At 42.4% G+C, this 24,877-nt stretch overlaps 1 protein-coding gene across 1 annotated transcript in view; it reads left to right on the forward strand.

The window, feature by feature from the left end:
- The window catches only part of PGRMC1 (progesterone receptor membrane component 1), a 14,373-nt gene extending 9,147 nt beyond the window's left edge, over positions 1-5,226 (forward strand). The window contains exons 3-4 of the mRNA XM_018570039.1: positions 1,738-1,893; positions 5,113-5,226. Coding sequence (XP_018425541.1) covers positions 1,738-1,893; positions 5,113-5,207 — 251 coding nt within the window. The 3' untranslated portion in view covers positions 5,208-5,226. The remainder of the gene's footprint in view (positions 1-1,737; positions 1,894-5,112) is intronic.
- Positions 5,227-24,877: the final 19,651 nt, after the last annotated feature.

Genomic DNA, 24,877 nt, shown 5'->3' on the forward strand with positions numbered 1-24,877 from the left:
CCCCCCCCCCCCCCACTAACTGGTTCAATAATCCATAGTACAACTACGTGTTATGTACTATGGATCATGATTCAACCTAATCATGTTAGCAGGGGAGAATTGTAAATCTATTGCTGTAGTGGAGGTGTGTGCTGTATATATGTACTACATATACATTACACACGTCCAGTACACTACAGCAATAGATTTACAGCCAGCCCTGTCCCAGCTTCCCTCACTCAGTTTCACTCCGATCCCTGTTGCCACAGGCGGTGCCTCACGCGGTTCCTCTTGTAGTCTTCGCTGGGCAGGAACACGGCATCGCGACTTGGTGCTCAGCTTGTGGAAGGCGCTCACAATTCTGCCCTGGTAAAATGAATAGGTTAAATCATGATCCATAGTGCATATACAGTACACACGTCCAGTACACTGCAGTAATAGAGTTACAATTATCCCCTGCTAACATGAATAGGTTAAATGATCCGTAGTACAACTACATATTTTGTACTATTATGTACTATGCATCATTTAACCTATTCATGTTAGCAGGGGATAATTGTAAATCTATTGCTGCAGTGTAGTGGACCTGTGTAACGTACATGTACTACGTTCTACATATAGAGTACACTGCAACAATAGATTTACAATTATCCTCGGCTAACATGAATGGGTTAAATGATCTATAGAACATAACATGTAGTTGTACTATGGATCATTTAACCCATTAATATTAGCAGGGGATAATTGTGAATCTATTGCCGGCAGTGTATTGGGAATGTGTACTGTATATATGTACTGCATATAGAGTATACACTGCAGACAATAGATTTACAATTATCCTCTGCTAACATGAATGGGTTAAATGATCCGTAGTACAACTACATGTTATGTACTATGGATAATTTAATCCATTCATATTAGTAGAGGATAATTGTACATCTATTGTCTGCAGTGTGTACTCTATATGTAATACATATAGAGCTCACACTGCAGACAATAGATGTACAATTATCACCTGCTAATAATCATTAGTTCTTAATAGCGCCCCCCCCCTTCCCCCTGCCCTCACTTACTGCTCGATGAAGGTGCCTCGCTGGTGAGGTTGTAGTCAGCGCTGTGCTGGAGAGCAGCGGCGAGTCAGCCCTGGTCCGGTGGGAGGAGCTCAAGGTGGGGGTCCTAATTTAGCTGGCCGATGGACTTGCCAGAGGTGCCGCGCGTGTCGGGATCCTCTGGCTGTCGCCGGCCAGCTAAATTAGGACCCCCACCTGGAGCTCCTCCCACCGGACCAGGGCTGACTCGCCGCTGCTCTCCCGCACCAAAGGTAAGTGGAAAAAAAAAACATAGCGCAAGCATCGGGGCATTTTGACAAGTACAAGTACTTGTCAAAATGCCCTGTTTTTTCCGCCCTCACCCCTGCAGCGCCCTCAGCCGGCCGCTTGACTTGCCTTGCGGTAGCGCCGGGCCTGACTGCAGCCTTTGGCTCATTGATGTGGGCAAACGTTCTACTGATTCCTGACTCCGACCATTCTATTGTATTTTTCAGCATGGCCCCTGGGTCTGCCGTTGTGCATTTTGTCTTTTTACCTTTTGCCTTTGATATACAAACATGTACATAATTGCTCATATTGTATTTTGCATACTTTTGAGCAGCAACACTTTCTTTCAGATTATCAGGTCAATAAGTTTATTAAATTGATTTCTTGATACATTGGTTATTTGCTATGTTATGTTGATTTCATCTTTATTGTCCTGTTCTAGAGGGACCTTATGGTGTGTTTGCTGGACGTGATGCTTCCCGTGGTCTTGCCACTTTCTGCCTCGATAAAGAAGCCTTAAGAGATACATATGATGACCTCTCCGACTTAACAGCTTCACAGCGGGAGACATTAAGTGACTGGGAACAACAATTTACCTGTAAGTTGTATTATAAAATAAGATGTTCATGATATAACTTTTTAAACTACAGGAGCATTATAGACTTTAAACTTGAGTATCAGCATATAGCCCTGGGTTGGAAGCTGTAGTTTGTGCTGAAAGGTTTGGTGTGTGAAAGAGTAATTGTGGGCTGGTGTGAGGTTTGTGTGATCCTGTGCGGTAGGCAGAGTCTACAGCTGTAAGGCCTTGTGTCCCTGGATTGTCAGCGTGCAGAACACCCTAGCTTCCTGCTGTAGGTACATTCTGTTGGGGACAGAATATGTCCAGAGCACTTTGCGGGACCTGCTCACTGGGTGATTGGTTCTCCCTCCTTGGCTGATCAGCAGCCTCCTGGGGGGAAGGTCCTCCAGTTACCTTCCCATGTTTGGCCCTTTTTTAGGCAAATACCCTTGGCATTTTGGCTTAGATTCCTGTCTCTTGCTCCATGGCTGTTGATGCTTCGCTTTATTTGGGGGAAGAAGGTGCTCCCTAGAAGCACTGCTGTGGTCTGGCTATGCAGCATCCTTCTGCAGGTTATCTATGGATATCAGAGGCAATGCTTGTTTTCTTTGTGGTTCCCATCTCGCCAGCCTGGGCTGAGGCCTAATTTTCATTTTTTGGGTTCTCCAGTGGATTGGGATAGATGATTGTCTCTGGACACAGGATAGATGCATTCAGCAACAATCATTTTATCCTGAACCACACGTGATCGTACCATGTACAATTACATGCGGTCTTCCACTAGCAGATGCGACTGCTGTCACCAGTCGGAGAAGTACTTGCAGCAGACCCCGGCTTTAAGCCCTTTTGCCTGATGACACTCAGCTTTCCCACAGTCTTCTAGGTAACCTAAGGATGCCACACCTTGCAAGTATCTTTTATTTTTTTTACTGCCAATTTGTAAAATATTTTGCTAGCGATATTAAACGGGGAAAATGGCGGGCTAGTAGGGTGTATGTGTTTTGTAGTGCAGGGTCTGCTTTAAACCTGTACAAACTTTTGATGTGTGAATTATGCAGAATGGGGAGATGTTAAAATGACCCTGTCAGCACAAGGTCGATTGTATACAAAACCATACCTGTGAAAGAAGAGTGCATATACTTCACTTTCCAGCGGCCCACCCCTTCGCTTTGTGTGGATCAAATACCTTTTTCACCAACCCCACACACAGTGGTTCCTTCCGCTGACTTATACCTCCTGTAGTGATGTAGAAACTGGCAGCAGAAACCACAGCATGTGGTGGGGTAGCAGATTTTCCACACACCCAGAAGTATCGAGTAGATTTAGCGGCCAGGCCAAGCCAAGTGGCAGTGTTTCAACACATAGGCTGCCGGATAGGCAAGTCTAATCACTCTTCTTTTACAGGTATGGTTCTGTATACAAGTGACCTTGTGCTGCTGGGTAACGAAAAAAAGGAGACAAGCCTAGGTACTAAGCTGAACAAAGATCATACGCAAACTCTGTGTTCATCAGTTGGTTCACATATGATAATGTAACAAAATGTATAATAAACAGCTCACCTTTAGTTAATGCTAGTTCTCACATAGGTTTAGCATAGCAGAGAGTGCTTGGATAACTGCTGATAATGTAAAACCTGTCAAAATGACCATAGGTTGATGGAGGCTGAGACCTGAAAGTGCATGCATTGAGCTGACCTGAGGCCTGCGGGTGCATGCACTGGAGCTGACCTGAGGCCTGCGGGTGCATGCACTGGAGCTGACCTGAGGCCCGCGGGTGCATGCACGGGAGCTGACCTGAGGCCTGCGGGTGCATGCACTGGAGATGCCCGGAGGTCTGCGGGTTATGCACTGGAGATGCCCGGAGGTCTGCGGGTTATGCACTGGAGATGCCCGGAGGTCTGCGGGTGCATGCACGGGAGATGGCCGGAGGTCTGCGGGTGCATGCACGGGAGATGGCCGGAGGTCTGCGGGTGCATGCACGGGAGATGGCCGGAGGTCTGCGGGTGCATGCACGGGAGATGGCCGGAGGTCTGCGGGTGCATGCATTTGTATTGACCGGAGGTCTAAATATAAACACATTTTGTGTGTGCACCAGTTTATGTAACATTTAATGAGCTTAACTTGCCATTAGCAGTACAACTATGAGTGCAAACTTTGAAAACAAACTATATGACTACGTTGCACTGTTGTTCACTATTGTCGACACTTATTGTGGAAAAGATTGCTGGCCAATGCTCGATTAGCAGTGGTTCCCAATCCTTCCCTTTTTTTTTTTACTTGCATAACCCTTCTCAGCCTATTTACAAAATTTGTTTTAAAAAATCATATTCGCAAAATGTTTGTAATGATATAGTTGCTGTTATTTCAAATGTATGTTGTAACTAAAATAAATGGCCTAATGGGATTAAAAATGAGTGAGATGAACAAAACTGAGCTTTAGCAGCAATTTAGTGCCTTGAATCACAGACTGGCCGTGTAATGTTTCTCACTGACTCCAGCAGGACATTCTGTCTGTCGGTCTTGGCTTCTCTCCAAGCTCTCCCCTACGCCTAGAATGTGGCCACTGGCAGGTGCTCTTTGGAGGGGTACCTGCTGTCTGCCTCTGCTGGGCACCAGGCAGAACGAGCTGGCAGTGCAGTGGTCACACAGTGGTGTGTCATTGAGGCAGTGGGCAGTAGGCACCATGAAGCTCCTGTCCCCGAGCACCCTCTGAGTCCTGCAATGCATCAAGCTACTATTATGAAGAGTGCTACAGTGCACAATGTGGCCCTGGTGCTTAGGTGGACTGCTGCACAGACTTGAGGAGAGAGGCAGCCACCTGCAGAGGTGCTACGACTGCAGTTGGTGGGAAGAACTTAAGCAGGAGGAGGGTGACGTCAGATCACTACGTTCCTCCTGCCCACTAAGGCCTGCGCTGCCAATGCCTAGCCAAAACAACACTTTGTTTACAGTGAGAGTTCGGCTATTTTAAAAATGTGTTTTTCACATACCCCCAAGTTTAAAAGCACAGTGCAAGTGAAAAAATAATTTATGGAAACTTAGCATGCATTTAAAATACCTGATTTTTTTTTTTTTTCCCCCTGTGCTTTTACTTGCAATTTAAGTTGTTGATATGGTCTCTTTAATGCTTGTTTGTGTGTAGATGACAGGTACTCTGTAAACCATCTTGTCTCTCCTTTTTTTTTTTTTTTTTTGTGTGTGTTTTTTTAAAAATAATAAATTCAGCTAATTATGTTGTCTGCCATGTACTTTATTTCAGTTAAGTATCACCATGTGGGGAAACTTCTGAAAGACGGAGAGGAACCAACCGAATACACAGATGAAGAGGATACTGACCAAAAGAAGAAAAACTAAAGAAATCCATGAATGCTTTGGAAATGAGCACCTACATTGCAGATTATACATTGTTCTAGCTTTCAGTATATACTACAGCATTGCGTGAAATGCAGCCCATGTGGTGGTCTTCCACAAAGTTATCGTTGCTTCTTGTGCACAAACTTTCTACGCAATGTTTATGAAGAAGCTTTGTATTTCAAGGCTTACCTTGAGGTGATATAACACTTTACGACCGTGTTTCCTAAACTTCTCATCAAGTACCACTAACAGAGAACATGTTCTAGTTCTCCTCATAGGTAATATGTTCCTTTTTGGGGGGGTTTTCTTGCGTGATTTTTATTTTTCCCTGCCTGCAATGCCCTACTGTTAGTGATATTTCAGGAAAGGACTAGGAAACACTGGTTTATGGTGCTGCTATTGGGAGCATCACATTAAAAACACAAATTCATCTAATGATGTAAATTGTAAAGCGAGTAAAGCAATGAAATCAATGGTCTACAAGAATGTTTTTTTTAAATTTTGAGTGTCGAAAATTGTATTTTTCACATTTTACCCGCCTCTCCAGCGAAGTACACATGGGCAATTTTATTAAACTTAAATTGCAAACGCCAGCTTGAATAGAATCGGGCTCAGTGAGCATTTACAACCATTTAAAAGGGAAGAGCTGCTTTCTAGACGCCCTCTTAGTGCCTTTTAGCTTCACCAGGTAGCACTGCACAAAGATCTGAATGGGAGTGTTGGAAGTGGCTTTAACAAACATTTATCCAGCTCCTGTAGGCATTTGGTGAACATTTGTGAGCTGAGCCCAGCAGTAAGTTACTAAATGTTAAAACAGGATGCCTTTTGAGGCTAGTGTTTACAAGCCGAGAAAACAATGCCCACATGTACTTAACCTCACCTCACAGTTACAGGATATCTGATCTTGCATTTCTGAGTGCTTAGATCCTTTCCGTTCCTTGCATTTCTGGCTGGGAAGCTTGGAAATAGTGAATTACATCACAAGCTAATCTCTGCTTTCTCAACAGTGAAGAAATATATACAGATTTTCAAACCCTTTTCAATATGCAGCCTCAGTCTTTGGAGTTTTCCTGACCTCAGTTGCTTGTAACCCATAAACTGTAAAATTGTGATATAATTGCACTTGAATACTTTACATTGTGCAAATGTCTCTGCCTTATGATACTGACCAGTTTCCACAGTTGATATAGATGCACATTATTGTTGGTGTTCTGTTTTAATGTTATAGAAACAATGTTTTTAAAATGTGTTTTCTTGTATTTCTAATCGGTTATTTCTCAGTTGGATGTTTAATTATTTTCTGATGTGCATCAGATATAGTAAAATTTGCAGTAGATCTGTTATATTTTATACATCTGTTCACCCAGATACATTAAGATCATCTTGTCTGTGGTGCATTGGTTTCCCTGTATCATATCCTGTTCTTTAGCTTACAGAGACCGAGAACAGTCTGTTCAAGGTTAGGTCACTATCAGATGAGTGGAGGCTTTTGAACAGAAATTAGAAAAAATACGTTTTGAACCATCCCACACCCTGTAACAGTTACAGTAAACACAAATGCTAACCTCAGACCAGACGAGTGCTGGAATACTTTATAGACATCTATGGGCTGCTCTCACATTTATCCCGAGCTGTGGCATGGGTGGCAGATGATAATTTCTTGGTATAGATTTTTTTTTTTTTTACAGTGAGGCTTCAACAAATGGTTAAATACGCAGTTAAAATACAACCATACATTCCTGTAATATCTGCCTGCTCATTGGGCAATGAATCAGCAGGGTAATCATGAAATTCATGTTTAATGAGCAGGTAGGAGTCACAGGAAGTGGCAAACCTGAACTGGAAAATTAGAGGTGTTGCATGGCCTGCCTATGCAACACCGGGGAGGTCTGTGAACACAAGAAAAGCTTAGACACTTCACATATATGTATTTCAACGATTAATAAATATGAAATACATTCCTTAACAGTTTCCTGTACTTTTAGAAATGCATTTAGACGCACCTTTGTTTGCAAAATGTAGAAGATGGGTGGTGCCTGCACTATAATGTATCATCTGTACAGTCAACCTCTAGTTATTGGCAGAATATGGTTCAAACACCACTGCAAGCATGGCATGATCCATTTTATCCCTCATGTTTTTTTCTTTTGTAGAGAGCATTTGTTACTGCATGTCTTGCTGCCTGTCCTGACTTTAAGTTTAAAATGAAAAATCGGAATAGATCACATATGTCCACGAATCCTTCTACAGCTGTCAGATGGCAGTGTGTAAAAACTAGAGACAACTAAGATAATCCAAGGATTCTGAAAGGGGTGAACCAACTGAGATCTGAGCAAATGTATTCCACAAGTTGGGTAAGACGAGTTTACGATAAGGTGCCTTCATAGCCTGGACCTTTGTATAAAGCTCTGTTCTTTTCCACATAAAAGTATTTTTCTTAGAACCAATGTTTAAATAAACTTGTTAATCTGAGTGTTTTGTATTTTATGAGCTTGGAATTTTGCATTTTATCTGCTGTTCAAGGTATGGAAGCAAGGTCAAATAGATCTGATATGGTACAGGCATTTCCTAATAGCCATTGCAATGCTTTGCATTTAATATTATACACAACGCTAAACCTACAAAAATCAGGAATGAATATAAAAGGGTTTCAAAGCAAACGTTTCTTAGTCTCCGGCAGTTGATTCTTGGTGACCCATATGGTTACCCGATTTTAATAATTGCTGTTTGTAAAATCATCATGTGATTTTTTTCCATTCTTTTGTGAAAACAAATTGAACTACATTTGGAATGACTTCCTTTAAACCACACCCCCTCATTTTTATTTTTAAGTGCGATTTAAAGTAGACCAAGGCATTCCTTTTCCCATCTAACAGTATCTGTGGATAGAGGCTGTTGTAAATTCTTTATTGTCCTTTTATTGACAGATCTCTATTATTATTCTCCCTTTCTTTTCACAGTGGCTGTCCTTGGCCAATAGAAAACAAAATAGTTCCTGCTAATAGGGAAAAGGAAGGACCATGTGATTGTATTAAGGCAGAGTGTCTGAGAACCTGACTTTACTGAGAAAAGTTTGATTTCCAGTCTGAGTTTTCACAGTTGCATCCAAATATTGCTAGAGAGCTATGGCACAAGAGAGGGTGCAGTAAAGCGTTATGTAGAGCTTATAATGCTGGCAATACACGGTTTAACTTTGGAACAATTCCTGCTGAATTGGCTGAAATTGGAGCCGCGGGGGGTCCTGTCGGCAGCACCCGGCTCTACAATATTTGTTTGAAAACTCGAAGGAGCCAGGTGGAAAATTATCAGTTAAACAGAGACCGCATCCACTCGGATGTAGTCATCAAGTATTCAGGCAACCGTGGATGCCCTCTCTCTGAATACAATAGCTGACTTGGGGAATTCTATTAGATTTCTCTCGTTCAGCCCAATCTGTGAGTCTGGTTAACATTGGTTGTGATAGCTAGATAAATGGCATTGTTTACACATCTTGAGAGAAAACTTTGCTATTGCTGGCTTCCTTGTGAAAATGCTTGTTGGCTGACTTCATGCTGTCATGGGCTAGTTTAATGTATCACTGACCTGAAACAAGAATAGAGGTTGAATAGGGGACTTTAACCTTACTGGCAGCATGCCTGTTGTGGTTCAGCTACTCTAAACATATTGTTGTACCTGGAGACCACAAATCAATTAATAGTTTCAGATGGAAACCACCAATGGCAATTTCTGCTATAACAGACCCAATAAGGAAGGAAGAATCTGATCTTTTATAACATTTTAGAGTTTTTAAAATGGGAAGACTTTAAAGGTAAGCCCGGGGCAAGTATCGTGATCTAGTATAAAAGTATTGCGGGGTCTAGTATAAAGGTATTGCGGGGGCAGGAACTAACTAGGACTCTGAGCATTTGGATAACCTCTTACATTAGCTGTGTAATCAGCAGGCTAAGATGCAATTTTGGACAGTGTGCTGCTTCTCTGGTGAAAGTTGAATATTTGCCTGTACTTTGACAGGAGCATAAATTATAAGCACAGGATTATAGGTAAATTATAGGAAATTATAGGTCCCTTCCCTAGATATTGATTTTAATTTTTAGCTGTTTGCCTGAATTTCAGCTTCGGGCTTGAGTAGTTTTACAGTGGTGGCAATGGGAGGTTAGGTTATAGAAGACAGAGACTGTTGGTCTAGAAGGAATATTTGCAGCTATAATGAAAACAGGAAAGTGCTGCTGTGAATCCAGTAGCTTTGCTTTAAAGAGAAACTTTACCCATAGCTTCAAAATTACAACAAAGATACCGTTACAAATGGCAATCCACAAATAAATACTTCTAGATAATTGCCGGCTTTTTATTCTTTGCATACCTTGTTTTTCTTTTCCTCCCTATTCCTCTCACAGTGGCCATTTTTACTAAGGCATATGAATCCATCTCCCTTTACTTCTTGGAACTCTGGCATATGTGACTAGGACATGTGACCATGCACATCGTGGGAATCATATTTGGCACACAACCTTGTGGGTGAAATAGAAACAGAAAACACCCAAACGACCTTTTTACAGGTGTTTAAAAATGTGATCCATTTTATATTTTGGTCATGGTACATGTTTTTGGCATTTGTCTTGTTTGAGGCCAGACATAGAAATTCTGTTTTTGTAAATGGTGCATGGGTGAAAAAAAAACGCCATTATGTTAATTAAGAGAGAGCACAAGGTCTTCACTTCTATACATGTTTTGTTAATAAAATTATCTTTCTTTTCTAATGCTGTGTGTGTTCGTAACAGATGAAACACTCTGTCTTATCTTCACTGTTATACATTACAGGATCTGTCATCTTGCCTTTGGGGACTGTTGCCAGATTTGGATACTGTTACCAGAGACTTGTTTTTCTGGGTGATATAGCTAGGCATGGCACAATGCAGATCAGTATATTGTGCAGAACAGAATGAAAAAGGCTTCTTTTAAGCTTAAATTACTTAAAGGAGAATTATGAGGCGAGTGATTTTCACTCAGCCTCATAATCTGAGCCGACCTGTGACAATGAAACTGCCACAGGTCGGCTCAGTGGAACGCGAAGTGAGCGAACACATACCGGCGCTCGCTCACTTCTCGATCTATCCGTGCTGAGAGCCGTGACTGTCACTCACGGCTCCCTGCAAGGATTTCCCCCCCCTCCCCTGTCCGATCCTCCGGCGCTGACTGGCGGAACAGACGGGGGCGGGGGCGGGTACAGCTGGCTCTGCCTGTAGATGATGGTGTGAAAAATATCGTAACGCAGAACAACTAAATGTTTACATTTACTGGCTTTACAACAAAGAAAAAGCCTGACTGCAGTGGATTTTTGCTAGCTTTACTCAATAAGCTTGTATCTTTTGTCATGATGTTTTGATTTTTTTTTCTTTTGGATTATTTTATAAATAAGCATTTAATACTAGGTGCACCAATGATACTGGTTTGGCAGGAAAGCCCAGCACTACTTGCTTACTTTCTGTCAATAAATGCAAACCCCTTTGGGGTCAATATGAAAATATCCAGATGCAGAATTTTACCTGATGAAATGAATATAATTGCATTTTTAAAATCCTAAACATTATAAAATATATATAAAAAGAAAAATATGCATACCTTTTATATGGAAAGTGTGATGGTTTTTACTATAAGATGTATTCACCAAAGAGGCAATTTACTGTATTTACAAATTTAAAGAAAACCATTGCTGATCTTCTAGCTGAGTAGGAAAACAGAAAAAGAAAGTCTAAAGCGCTACTACCCTTGCAGGCAGGAAGTGTTCAGGCCTGGGGGGCTTTGTGTGTCATCCGAAAATCCGTTTGATGTTAAAGAGAGTCCCTGAGTTAGCTGAGTAAACTGTCTCTGGTCTTAATACTTGAAGTCACTAACTTACAGCAAGCATGAAACTAGTAAATTCCACATTAAGGTGGATTCAGCAGTGTTTATCTACATATTTTATCACTAGATTTCCTATAACTGACCTTCAGACAGCTGGCTTGGGATTTCTTACAGTAATACATATACAATATTAATGTGAAACCTGTAGTATTTACCCATTTGAGGCTACATTAACACATTCTTCATGCACTGTGCAATTTTTGTATATTTTGCAGCAAGCCGGATCTGTTTGATGTATTACACTAAAATTAAAAATAAACCAAATAAACAACAAACAAATAAAATGATAACCCCTTTCACACAAAGTGCATTTCTACTATTCCTGCCTATTTCCCCTGACCTAAACTTCTCTCACCCCTGATGTATACTTACCTTCATTCCAAAGCCTGATGCAATGTTGACAGCTAGCGGCCAATGCCTTTTTTTCCCTCTTGCGTGGAAGGCATCCCATTGGAAGACTATGACACTATGAACCGACACCACAGATGTGGCTATGGAGAGATCTCAGCTAGATTTCTGTTGAAATGGGGTGCCTACTCATGCATAACAGAGTGTTATTCATTAGCAAAATATTTGGTGTAATTTTGTGTGTATCTGTGACCTCTGCGCCTGCGAAACTAGCCAGCTAAATGTGATGGTTTTGTACCCATCTGCAACGGATTTGCCATTGTTCCTGCAAATGTTCACCTAAATTAGCTGTACACTTAACCAAGCTGTGGTCTTGTACGTGCACATGCAAATACTAGAAGTGGCTGATGATGATGATGACGACAATCCACAACTAAGTGTACTTTAAAAATAGACAGCTGTATTTACAACGGTTGCACTCAGGAGCTAGTGCCCAGGGCAGCATGGTAAGAGAGGGCAGCACCAAAACCGAAATCTTCACATCTTTTCTATTAAAGAAATGTAAAACCATCTCTTTTCTTGTTAACGGGCCTGTATGGGTGAAAAGGAGCTCTGCATATAAATTAGACTGCATGCTTCCTCCAATAGACTATTGTAATGGTTTTTACTAGGGATGTCCTGATACTAGTATCAGTATCAGGACCAATACAGGACATTTTTACAAGTACTTGTACTCGTGAAAATGCCATGATACTAAAGGCCGATACAGGGCCTTTATACCTTTAGACAAGAGCAGCTGCATGAGGTCCCACGCTTGCTGGGGACCTCAGGGCAGCTGGCTTTAACAGCTCCGGTCTGACTTCACATCTCCTTCATGGCGCCTGTAGAGACTGGCACAGCACTGGACAGCCCAGCACAAGCCTGGCACCCACCCATTCAGCCCTGGAGAGCCTGGCACCCACCCACAGAGCTCGGCACCCACTGTACAGCCCTGGTGAGATCTGCGCGCAGCCCTGTATAATCATGGATTGATGAGATCTGTTGTCTTCTATTGCTGGTTGCCATTCTCCATTGCTGTATAATCAATGAATATAAAGCAATAGAGGCTGGCAACCGGCTATAGAGGACTACAAATCGCAACAATCCAGGATTGTTGGTTGCCATTCTCCATTGCTGAATAATCGTGGATTGCTGAGATTTGTAGTCCTCTATTGCTGGTTGCCATTCTCCATTGGTGAATAATCATGGAGTTACAGTTCTTCATAATTATAAAGAAACTGCACTAAAATCATTAGTCTGTATTGTTTTAGAAAAAATGTCACATGTCCCTTTAAGAAAAAGCATCAGTAATTGGTATTGGCAAGTACCTGAGGGAAAGTACTTGTACTTGGTCAGGACCTCCCTAGTTTTTACTAACATAGGCACAGCACAAGGGACCCACGCTTGTATAAAAGGGCAGCATGATGTCCAAATACAACCCTGCAGTAGCCAGCATCTCATTAATCACTTTGATTAAGATAATGCCATCAATATTTTAAACAAGCCAATGTTTTGGGGCTGCAAAGACCTTTCCTCAAAGCACATTCATACGTGTACATGATAAGTGCTTGCATTTATACAATCCCCCACACACAAAAGCTAGCTCATAAAAACAGCCACTGGCTGCATCATTATACAGAAAAGGATTCTCATGTATGCCTGCTCAATAGATTTTGATGTCCTGATGATGTCATTCATTTCTAATAAAAGTTTTTTAGGTGGGGCCTGCATAAACGTGAACACTCTGTAACTTGATAAAGGGACCCTTTGTGGCACCAAAACCTTGGCTTGTTGAAATTGATACTGGTATTACCTGATTCAATTTCTGAAGACATTTACAAGGTGATTGCCATTGTTGTGCAACGCCTTGCACAGCAGCAAAGTGTTTGAATGAAGTACGCACATTCAGCAGTGGCCAAATTCATATTAAAGAAATACAAATGTATAAAACAGAAATATGGTATATATTATGTCAATACATACCCCAATTATAATAAGGTATATCTTGTGCATGATGTAAAAAAAGCAGCAGCTGCTCATAATGCTCACACCGACAGTGGTGTATTTATGTATTTGGCTGCCCTAGGCAAGCCAAGCTTCGGCCGCCCTCGGCACCTTACTAGCACCCCCCCCCCTAGTCGCAGCAGAAAGGCATCATGGCACACTCACAAACCAGCATGTAAAACAACTTGTCTCACCACTAAGGATAATGACAGAGGTTTGGATACATGTCTTCTGCAAAGGATGTGTAAGCCGCACTGCCGCGCCAAGGCACCTCTTATAGTGCGGTCCTAACTCTAAACTATGAGAGTCTCCATCTTGGAGCACATGGGGGCAGAAGATATCAAATTGGGTGCGTGTTTGTCAGGAGGACGCCCAACCTCCTTAAAGGCACAGAAACACACAAGGGATCCCGCACATCCTAATGGCAGCTGAGAAACCCCATGCGTCGCTGCACCAAATCGGTCAAGCAAAACAAACGACAAACGCACTCAACAATTTGTTACCAGTTATACAGTAAGGTGCACACGAAATGGGCTTTGAACAGGGTTTCCCAGCTGCCATTAGGATGTGCGGCTTGCCTGCTTGTGAAGAGGACGGATGGAGCCGGACAGCGCAGCCGACGGATGGGACTGTGACTCGAGAACGAAAAGCAGCCGACGGCCACTTAATCGATCTCACTGCTTCCTGGGTCGCGTCACAGCGGCTCTGTGACCGAGGAAGCAGTGAGATCGAGTAAGTGGCCGCCGGCTGCTTTTCGTTTTCTGAGTCACGATCCCATCCGTCCTCCCACCCTCTTCACAAGCAGGCAAGCCGCCCTCCACTCCTACACACAGACGGGCTCCAGCTCGCCCCTCCTCTTCACAACATAGGCGCTTGACTACGGCCGCCCCCCAGGAATGTGCCGCCCTAGGCAAACGCCTACTTTGCCTCGCGGTAAATACGCCCCTGCACACCGATTTGATTTGAAAATTCCTCCACCTGTTTAGAAGATGATGTATTTGACACTCATAGAAATGTATTGCTGCCCAATAATAGATTTAGATGTCTGCTGCTCAATGTAAGAACAGCAGCGCATTAAAGTGACACTAAACTCAGGAGTTAAATCTTAAAAATGCATTCATTTACCTTAACTATTAACAAAAAATGTAGCTTATGTGTGTATCACTCGGCTGTAGATCCTCAAATCATCTCCGAATTGGTTCTGACACTGTCCTTCCATCTGGAGGGTGGGACCTTTTGTTCCCCATGGTCCCCGTGTGTGTAGCCAGTGATCCAAGCTCACTTTTATGATCATCTACAATCTCATGTTTAGGTTACTAATTTGTATTGAGATTGTAGTCCATCATGGGAATGAGCTTGGAGCGGTGACTACTTTACAACACACACAGGGACCATGGGAAACAAAAGTAGTCACCCTCCAGAAGAACATGCAAGTATATCCTGTTGCACTCCTTACTGAATCAAACAATACACCTGTATATCAGGCGGGTGCTTGAAATGACAACGGATGACACCGTGCAATATCACAAAGTCCAAAAATGTCACCAACACACCATTTGATCATGAAGCAAATAAAGTTTTAATGACACATAAATGCCATTCAGATACAACCGCGTTCAGGGCCTCGCAGGGTCCCCTTCATCAGGCACAGAATGACAGGACAGTGTCCTGTCCTCCAGAGGAAACGACAGTGTCAGCACCAATTCAGAGATGATTTAAGGATATACAGCTGAGTGATACACAAATAAGATACATTTTTGTTAATAGTGAAGGTACTTAAATGCAATTTTAATAGGGCTGATAATTAAAATTTTCGTGTTTGATTAATCAAAATTTTTTTAATCGATTAATCAATTAATTTCAATTAATTATAACGCACATACAGATCCAACTACATTGGCCTATACACATACAGCACAGCAATGAAGTAATAAAATGAACTAGGATCACACTAATCCAGCACGTTATTTATCTCAGGTGCCCCACTCAATATGGCCGCCGCTTGAGTGGGGCACGTGAGATTAATAACGTGCTGGATTAGTGTGATCCTAGTTCATTTTATTACTTCATTGCTGTGCTGTATGTGTATAGGCCAATGCCTTGGCTGGCGCTCGTGCAGAAAGTTTCTTGGGCAAACTCACCAGCCCAAGTGGCTCCGTCGGCTAACGAAGGGGGGAGGAGTCCGGGGACATCACCGGACTCCTCCCTCCTTCCCTACATTAGCCGTCACGGACATCGACGTCACCGGACTCCTCCCACCTTCCCTTCGTTAGCCGTCACGGACATCGACGTCACCGTACTCCTCCCCCTTCCCTTCGTTAGCCAACTGAGCCACTTGGGGAAGGGGGGGGGAGGAGTCTGGTGATGTCGATGTCCGTTACTTCACCGGATCGCCGACGGGACTCCTGGAAGCCGGCGGAGAGGTGAGTGTTTTCATTAGCGATCAAAATAATTGTAATCAATCAAAAAGTTTAACGATTACTCGAGAAATTAATCTTTCATTTCCACAGCCCTAAATTTTAAGAATTAACTCCTGAGTTTAGTGTCACTTTAAAATGGCGGTAGGGCTTAGTGGGAAGGAATGGGGTATATGAAAATAGATAAACTAAAAGCCTAAAAACCTATCAGAATTCAGTATGTGATGACCTGATATCAGTAAAGTGAATTCTTAGACCTCATTCACACTGGCAAAGACATACGTGCATTTATAGGACATTTCTAAATGTACTGTATATATAAATGCATGTAATGATTTTAAATATATCATTTACAAAGAACATTTACCTACATTTATGTGCATACAGTTTACCTGCATTTAGGCCTTGTTCACACCGGAAACTGCATCACAACTGCATGCGTTTGCGCAGTTGAGCTGTGATGCGTTTGCAATGCGTTTAACTGCACTAAAAATGCTAATTAGGCATGTAGGTCACTTCCTTTTCCTGTCAGAGCATTTCCTATGTTTGTTTTGTTCGTTTGGGAGCTCAGTCATGCTTTCTTGGTTGGCTGGCATGGTGCTAGTTTTGACTTTAGCCGTTCTTTTTTTTAATGTATTTCGTTGCATTTGATGCATTTGCAATGCGTTTGATGCAGTTAAAGTAGGACAAGCAGTACTTTTTCTGACTGCAGTTAAATCGACTGCAATGGTGTGAATTAGGCACAAGAAAGCCCATAGGAAAGCATTGGGATGTATTTTAACTGCGCAGTTGAAATAAACGGACTGCATCACAACTGCATATGGTGTGAACAGGCCCTTGGAGAGTTCTTTGCATCTGGTGCAGATTAGATACTCCGAATGTGTCTAAATGCATGTAAAAGCAAGTACTGTACATTTAAATGCAGGAGAACTTGATCTTGGAAGCATAACGTTTATTTATACTACCCAGATAATTTCTCATGCTTCTGAATAAACCAAACACAGGAAGATAGTGTGAGTGCAGCCTCATTGCATTTTTCACTTATGGCTTTGCTACTTGCACTGTTTACTGGAAAATCCGGTAAACCCATTTCAAACAAAACATGTTTTTGGACAAGTGACCCTGATACATGAGCTAACAATGTACTGCTCTTATTTACATTTCAAAGCATTTTGTTTTATCTGTTCAATAAGTGCAAAAGAAATTCTGTGGATCCGGTCAGAAATCATGTCAACAGATAACTTTCTGCACAGTCTGCCTGTGCTGCACGCTTTATCAGTTACATTGCTCTCCGCTATCTCCTGAGGACTACACAGTCTCTCCCTTCTATGTTATGTCCTAGGGTGACAATGCTGTTCTTCAATGGATAGTACAGTGAGTGAGTGTTGACACCCCCTGAAGAACAATGTGTTATTAGCATGATCTCCAGGTGGAAATAAACTGGGGGAAAAAAGAAAACCAATACAGCCACCACATGTAAGGACTTTTTGTTCTTGGGTTTAGATACGCTTTATGTACAACATGTACAACAAAAACAAACCTTTGGAGGCATGAAAAGTACTTTTATATGTACGGAGATACAAATCGATAAATAGCATTATTTACAAATATCTAAAGCAACTAACCTATTGTAATTTACATTAGAAATAATTTACTACAACAAAGGCACTTCATGCAAATATTTATAAGACATGTCTCCTCTGAAATGCACAATCATATTTAAAGTTTATGTAAAGCCAAAACTTATGGATAGAGTAGGGAAGGGTTAAAATTACTTTCATGATATTGCTTGTTGCCTGTGTCCTACTGGGGAGATTTCCCTTTCCTATTTATCCAGTAGTGATTGGCTGGGTTTGATGTCAGTGATCCTTAGACCCCCATAGTGCAGTGGAGAATAAACTGCAGGGACTGGTCTAGCAGCCCGGAGGAAGCCGGGATCAGGTAAGTAAAATGAGCACTTAACCCTTGCAGTGCAGGGGAAGCCCCACTGGGGTGATTCACGCTCTGTATTTGTCCTGGTGATGACTGTCTAAGATGGAAATTGCCCTCACTTTGCCTCCACCAAAGTGAGGGCAATTTCCATCTTAGACAGTAATCACCAGAACATTTGTATCCAGGACAAATACAGAGCGTGAATCACCCCAGTGGGGCTTCCCCTGCACTGCAAGGGTTAAGTGCTCATTTTACTTACCTGATCCTGGCTTCCTCCGGGCTGCTAGACCAGTCCCTGCAGTTCTTCTCCACTGGACTCTGGGGGTCTTAAGATCGCTGACGTCATCATGTTTTATGTAGGCCCATTGACCTACAGTAGACACGAAGATGCCGAGAGACATTCCATAGCTGGAGCGGAGGAGAAAAGAGGTGAGCTCTGATTTGCCATGGGAGCTTGGGTCAGTCAAGTAAACCTGCTTTATTGGAGTCCCCTAGACAAAATGAGCACTTAAAGTAGGACTAAACTCTCCTTTTTTTGCATATATCTACTGCTAGCAAGCAGGGGATTTGTGACTTTAATCTCACTTTAACCCTTACAGTGTAAGGGTAAGTTTGTTATTTGCCTGGAATTCTTCTTTAAGTGCGTTTTCCGTGTGTTAACTTTTACTAGCCGAGTAGAAATGGTGATCCCAGTCCCAGTAATTAGCAGGTACACCCTTTGAACAAATGTTAAATTGCTCATTTTCTCCTGCTTGAAGACTAGAACTCAGGCTGTAAGTGCTTTGGGTTTCTTCACCAATCATTGAGGATTCCTCTTGCTCAAGGGACTCGGAAACATTTTCTACAAAGTAATAATCCCAATTCTTCTTTGTTTTTTCATCAAAATCCGCTGCCTTGTGCTTTTTGTGTTTTGGTTTCCCATTGTTTTGATGACAGCACATTTTTCTCTTGTCATGAGAATCCAAACTGTTTTCGCTATCAGAACTGGAGTACATTTCCTTCGTACGTTTCTTCTCTTCTAGACAAGAACCCCGATTCTTGTTCTTCAACTTTTTTCTCTTCCATGTTCTCTGAACCTCAACCACGTTGTCTGAGTCAGACTCAGTTGTTTCCGAGTCACAATGATGGTGTAAGATTGGTTTTCTTCGACAGGCCTTTGAATGCTTCTTAAAACACTGGCAGTATGATTGCAATAACTGACCCAGCAGGTCTTTATGGTGGCAGATGTGATTTTGCCCAGAGACACTGCGTGGTCTTATTTTTTTTGCCTGCTTAAGATTCCTTTGTTTCCTGGATGCTCGCTTTACGTTTAATTGCTTACTAGAGGTTGCACTTAATTCCTCACTAAAGTACTCTGAAGTGCTACTTATTTCCTCCAATACCTGTTTTAGTTCACTGTTTGATTCAAAGCTTTGGCTGTCCTCTTCAGCATTCCATATTTTCTGATACACCTTCTCACAATTCTTTCCCAGCTGAGGTTTTTCTCTTTTTGTCAGAACCTCATGTTCACTTTCAGTCAAATCCTTCTGAGGTTCAGTAGTGTCTTTTATACAGAGAGGAGTTTCTTCCAAATCCTGAGTATTCTCTTTCATTCTAACATTGTCATCTTCTATGTCCTCATCTAACTCCGGGATAGAGTTCATCTCTGCAAAATGCCCATTGACGTTCTGTAGTCTTATCTGAAAGCTGTTCCCCTTCCAAAAAACCACTCTCTTGCACATTGGCTCACTCATACATTCATTTGTTTCTAGAAACATCCTGGCATATTCAGGGTAATCATAGTAATTTAGCAAATAGTTAATAAATTCATCAGTTTCATAAATTTTTCGTTTTTTGGAAGATTTATCACGATGGACATGCTGAGAATGTGATAGTTTAAAAATACGTTGTTCATAAAAATGCTGTGGTGGATCATAAGATTTGTTTCCATCTTCCAGTAGTGGGTAGTCCTCTTCATAATTCCAGTTCTGGCAACTTCTATCAGTAAATGAATCTAGTCTTTGCCTACATGCCTCTTCTGTGGGTATTTTGATTTCTACCACCTCGTGTTCAGCTTCCATTTTGGTTTCATGTTGGCTGTTTTCGTCTTCTGTTGTCTCATGCAGAGAAACCACTTTGCTATTCTCGGAGTATGTGGACACAGAAAAGTCACTTAAAACAGCTTCAATTTCACAGTTCATTTGCTCCTCTTCAAGTTTGTTCACTTGAACCAGATCCTTTGGAGACACAAGAATAGAAATATAATCACTTTTAACATTCTTAGCTCCACTTTTTGTGGATAAAATCTTTATCAAAAATTACGGATGCACCGATACCGGTATTTCAGTATATAGTACAAGTACCGCAATTTTTTTTTCGGTACTCGCCGATACCAAATACTGAGTGCCGGAAGTCCCATTCAGGAAGCCAGGCGGCGTGTAATGACTCGCCACATGGCTTCCCAATTGGCAGGGAAGCCGTCCCCATGCTTCCTGTCACTAGGTAACGAGAAAGCATGGAGCCGGCTTTCTGGCCAATAAGGAAGCCGGGCACTGTGTAATGACGCTGCGCCCAGCTTCCTGATTACCCGGAAGCTGGCTCCATGCTCCCTCGTCGTGAGGTGACAAGGGAGCATGAAGCCGGCTTCCCGACCAATCGGAAAGCCAGGCGCCGCGTCATTACACGGCACCTGGTTTCCTGATTGGCCAGCTTTCTGACCAATCAGGAAGCCGGGCAGTGCGTCATTACAGGCTGCCCAGCTTCCTGATTGGCCAGGAAGCCAGCTCCATGCTCTCTCGTCACTTGTGACGAGAGAGCATGGAGCCGGCTTCCTGATACCGGAAGTATAGGGCTAGGTATCGGCACCAATACTAGTATCGCTATCAAAAATGCTCATTCATAATATTCATTAATTTCACTCTGGCAGTAAAAGATCTCTCTGATTGCCGGCAAAGGGGTAACAAGCACATATTTTCTATTATTCCACCAGTGCAGGCAGACCACTTAAAAAGCCTCCTCTGCTTTAAAGCACAGCAGTGGCTGCCACTAAGGAAGGAGAGCCTTTGAGTCACTCTACCTCAACCCCTACAGACTGTGGAGTGTCCAATTAATATTTCCCAAGTCTACATTGTAAATGTTCAACCCTGGGTTTGGAGGAGCATGGGCAACAATGTTAACATATATAAAAGTGAGATTTAAACTACAAGCCACCAACCTCAGTCTACCACTAATTCAGGCATCCAACATACCAAGAAGTGTGTTGGATGCTGAAGCTTCTTCAAGGAAAGAAAGATAAGTGTCACTGCCCACCAGAATGACAAGTATTATAATAATTCTTTTGCAAGATAGCTTTTTTTAAAAAAAAAAAGCTTTACAATATGACAATTACAATACAATTCAAGACAAGATATTAAAGGAGGGCCCTGCCTGTGAGAGCCTAGTTGCACAATTGCTTTAAAATTAATTTTCACTTTTGCAGCAAATTGGGATAACAATCTACTTTATATTTACATGTTCTCAATCATGTAGCATAACTTAAAAAAATAAAATAAAAGTTGCAGCTTAATTTTTTTTTTAGATGCTCTTTTTGCTAATACCAGGACAGGTAAAAATATGCTTAGTTCTCACCGCCTGGGAGGTCTGTTAACCCTGTCTGTACTTTGCTGACATTTAATTATCACTGTAAACCAGATGAGAAGGACTGGCTGGACTAACAAATGGTTAAAACCCAGAAGACATTGTCAGGATTATTCACAAAAGGGTGAAGAGTTTGCTGAACATAGCTGAACTGGAAAGTGAGCTGAATTGGAGAATTTTTCTAAATCTCCTATTTTGTCCTAGATTGTTCACTTCTCCTGCCTTCTCCAAACTCTTCACCCTTTTGTGAATAACCCTGTGTATGTCAATGAGGAGATGCTTAGTCTGTCCTAAGTCTTCCTATTAGGACAGTCAGCGTTTGCTGTCACTGAAATTCAGAAAGGAAGAAAAGGAGCATGCAAAGGCCTGATTATATATATTTTTAAAATTATTGTTACAGTTACTGTGTGAATAGGAACACATACTGATAGACGTCTCATTAACTTTTTGCTAGGGCCCTATAATTTCTTGTTATGAATTTACAGTTGTATCCTTACACTTAACTCCACATTACCCAGCTTTTCACTTGGTTGGCACCTACCAATGGATGTCTTGATGCTAATCTTAGTTTCTCTTTTACTGTCTATTTTGTTACAAAGTTCATTTGATCCAGGTATTTGCTTCATAAATGTATTGTATGACCAGGAGAAAGCTATTATTGGGGTATCAGTATCTAAAAGTTATTTTTGTGCTGCTTTTTAAAGGATACATGCACTTTCAGCACAAATCTCCAATAGCATTGTCAGTGTGTTTGCATAATGATTTTTTTTGTGCAGCAGCTGCTCATAGTTCTCGCTAGAGGGCATGGTTAGGAAACCAAAGTGTGCTGCTTTTTAAGCCTGATATAGAATGATATAGAACCTTTCCTGACTCATCAGTGCCCTCTAGTGGCAGCTGAAAGCAACTGCTGCATAAGGAGATCAGCACATACAGTAAATGCTGCTAGTAAACTTCAAGCCACTGTGTTCATGGGTTTGTTCACGCCATATGCAGTGCGTTTCGGCCACAACGCACTGCATCGCATTCCTGCTGGCTCCCTTTTTTGCCGGGCAGGAGGGGGCGTGGCGGGCCATTGAAGTGAATGGTGCCGTAGCCACGCCCTGCGGCCTCAATGCGATTGCCTGCATGGGATCGCAGAGCACATTGTGCCTGCGGTCCGGTCCAGAACGGTGCATTAAAAATGCTGCGATCACCGGACCGCAGGCACAATGTGCTCTGCAATCCCGTGCAGGCGATCGCATTGAGGCCGCAGGGCGTGGCTACGGCGCCATTCACTTCAATGGCCCGCCACGGCCCCTCCTGCCCAGCAAAAAAGGGAGCCGGCCGCAATGCGATGCAGTGCATTCCAGCCGGAACGCATTGCATATGGTGTGAACAGACCCTAAAACATAACATTCTCTGCTGCTGCCTGATCATCTGCAATGGTTGATTGGTTTTGTTTATGGCATTATAACAATGCCGGTGTCTGAGGCACCAAATGGAAACATATCATAGAAAGCAAATTATTATCTATGTGCTCTGTTTGCACCATGCATGTGCGGTGGTGGGTAAAAAAACCACAGCTTAACAAATATGGTGTGAACAAGCCAAATGTGTTTTTATATTGCCACATTTTGTTTTCTTTTGGGTAGAGTAGTAAAGGGTTAGGACACTTCCCAGGTTTTTATTGTTATCCGTGTCCTCGCTGTAGAGATTCATCATCACTATAGGTCTTGGAGACCATTGTCACTGGGACTGTAAGTGATGGAAAATCCACCAGAACAGAAATGGGAAACCTGAAGGGAAATCTCACAGATTGGAGTTAGATGGCAAAAAAAAAAAAATGAAAAAAGAAACTTAGGTTCTAGTTTAGCACCAATAGGAAAAAAATTGCAGAAAATTCAAAAATGGCCTGGCCAGCTGATTTGAAAAATGTTCCGGAGGGCTTGGCAGCGAAAGGGTTAAAATAAACCAATTATATAAGGCATAGGAGGTTCCAGCATTATATGTTATGCTGACCCACTATCTTTAATACTTTAGGTCAATGTCCTGGAACAAGTAGGCAAGTATGCATGTGTGTGACATGGAATTTTCACATTTTTGTAGGCCTTGTAGCAGGTCGTCATGTAGAGAGCCAGGAGAGGTCTTGTCCGGGGCTTATGTGCCGCCCAGATTCCCCTCTTACACCTTCCCTCTCAGCAGATCTTTCAAATGTTAACAGGAAGCCCTCTGGAGCTGTCAGGAGGAGCATCTGCAGCATGTACAGGAGACCTCTGTGCCAGCGTCTTCACTACCTCGGTTCAGATTTATTTCAGCAGCAACTGCTAGCTTTTCAAAAAACATTTGTGTCTGTTCTTGTACAACACTGATCTGCTGCTGCACCTGTGTGTGCAGCACCTGGGTCTGCTGCTGCAGAGCATTTAACATGCCTCGCTGTGTAGCATTAGCCTGCTGCTGTGCTGCATTAGCAAACACCAACTGTTTTAGAACTTCATCCATTTTCAGTCACTTCAGGTACCAGCCCATTAAATAGCAGGTTCTTGCTATAACTTGCCCGAAGTTCTCCATATGTGAGCTGGGGAATAGGTAGCGGATGCAATTGCTCCCTGGGGTGAACAATCTTGGAAGGCTTAGAGACCAGCCCAGTGACCTTTCTTCAAACAATGGTGCATTACAATGGCTATATACAATGCTCAAATGAAGTCAACTATTCAAAAACAAAATCCTAGCTGTGATCCAGCAGTAACTACACATAAGATAGTCCTGACTATCAGCCTGCACAAATCTATTGTTTGTCAGGCATCACAAAATCACAGTGACCAACCTTGTGCTCCAGCAGATTTCGACTGCCTGCTCCCCAGGCTCCAGAGCACTGTCCCTCCTCCTCACCTGCACTAAATTGCCATTGAGGCAAGGTGTAAAACCTGGGGCTTACTAGAGGTTCTGGAAGTTGTAGGAGAGGAATCTAGGTGACACATAAACCCCGGACAGGACCTCTCCTGGCTCTCTACATGAGAACCTGCTACAAACTCTATTTTCTTGCACAGCAAGTGCAGTTATTTTAGAAGACAGGAGGAAACCACAAGATATGTTATACGACAATCCCCAGCTTAAACTATCACAGACACCAGTGTGCACTACTTAGAGAGAGTCTGTAAATCTCAGTTTCAAAAAACCACTTACATTCACTTTATCCAGGAGAGCAGTGAGAAGCTCGATTGACTCAAGACGCCTCTGAGCAAGTATTAGTTTCCTCTCTTCCCATTCTTGCGTGTCCTCAATTTCATCTTCAAGACAAGCTTCTTTCTGCTGGGCAGCTTTCTGTTCTCGTTTCTGTCTCTGGAGCTTCCTCTTCAACCTGGCTCTCCTTCTCCTGGCTCGGGCTTTTTTCTCCTCAATTTTTCTTTTTCTGTGGATATAAGGTAACTGTTTAAT

Source organism: Nanorana parkeri, unplaced genomic scaffold (assembly GCF_000935625.1).
Source record: "Nanorana parkeri isolate BGI_ZX_2015 unplaced genomic scaffold, ASM93562v1 scaffold1445, whole genome shotgun sequence".
NCBI classification, from domain to species: Eukaryota; Metazoa; Chordata; class Amphibia; order Anura; family Dicroglossidae; genus Nanorana; species Nanorana parkeri.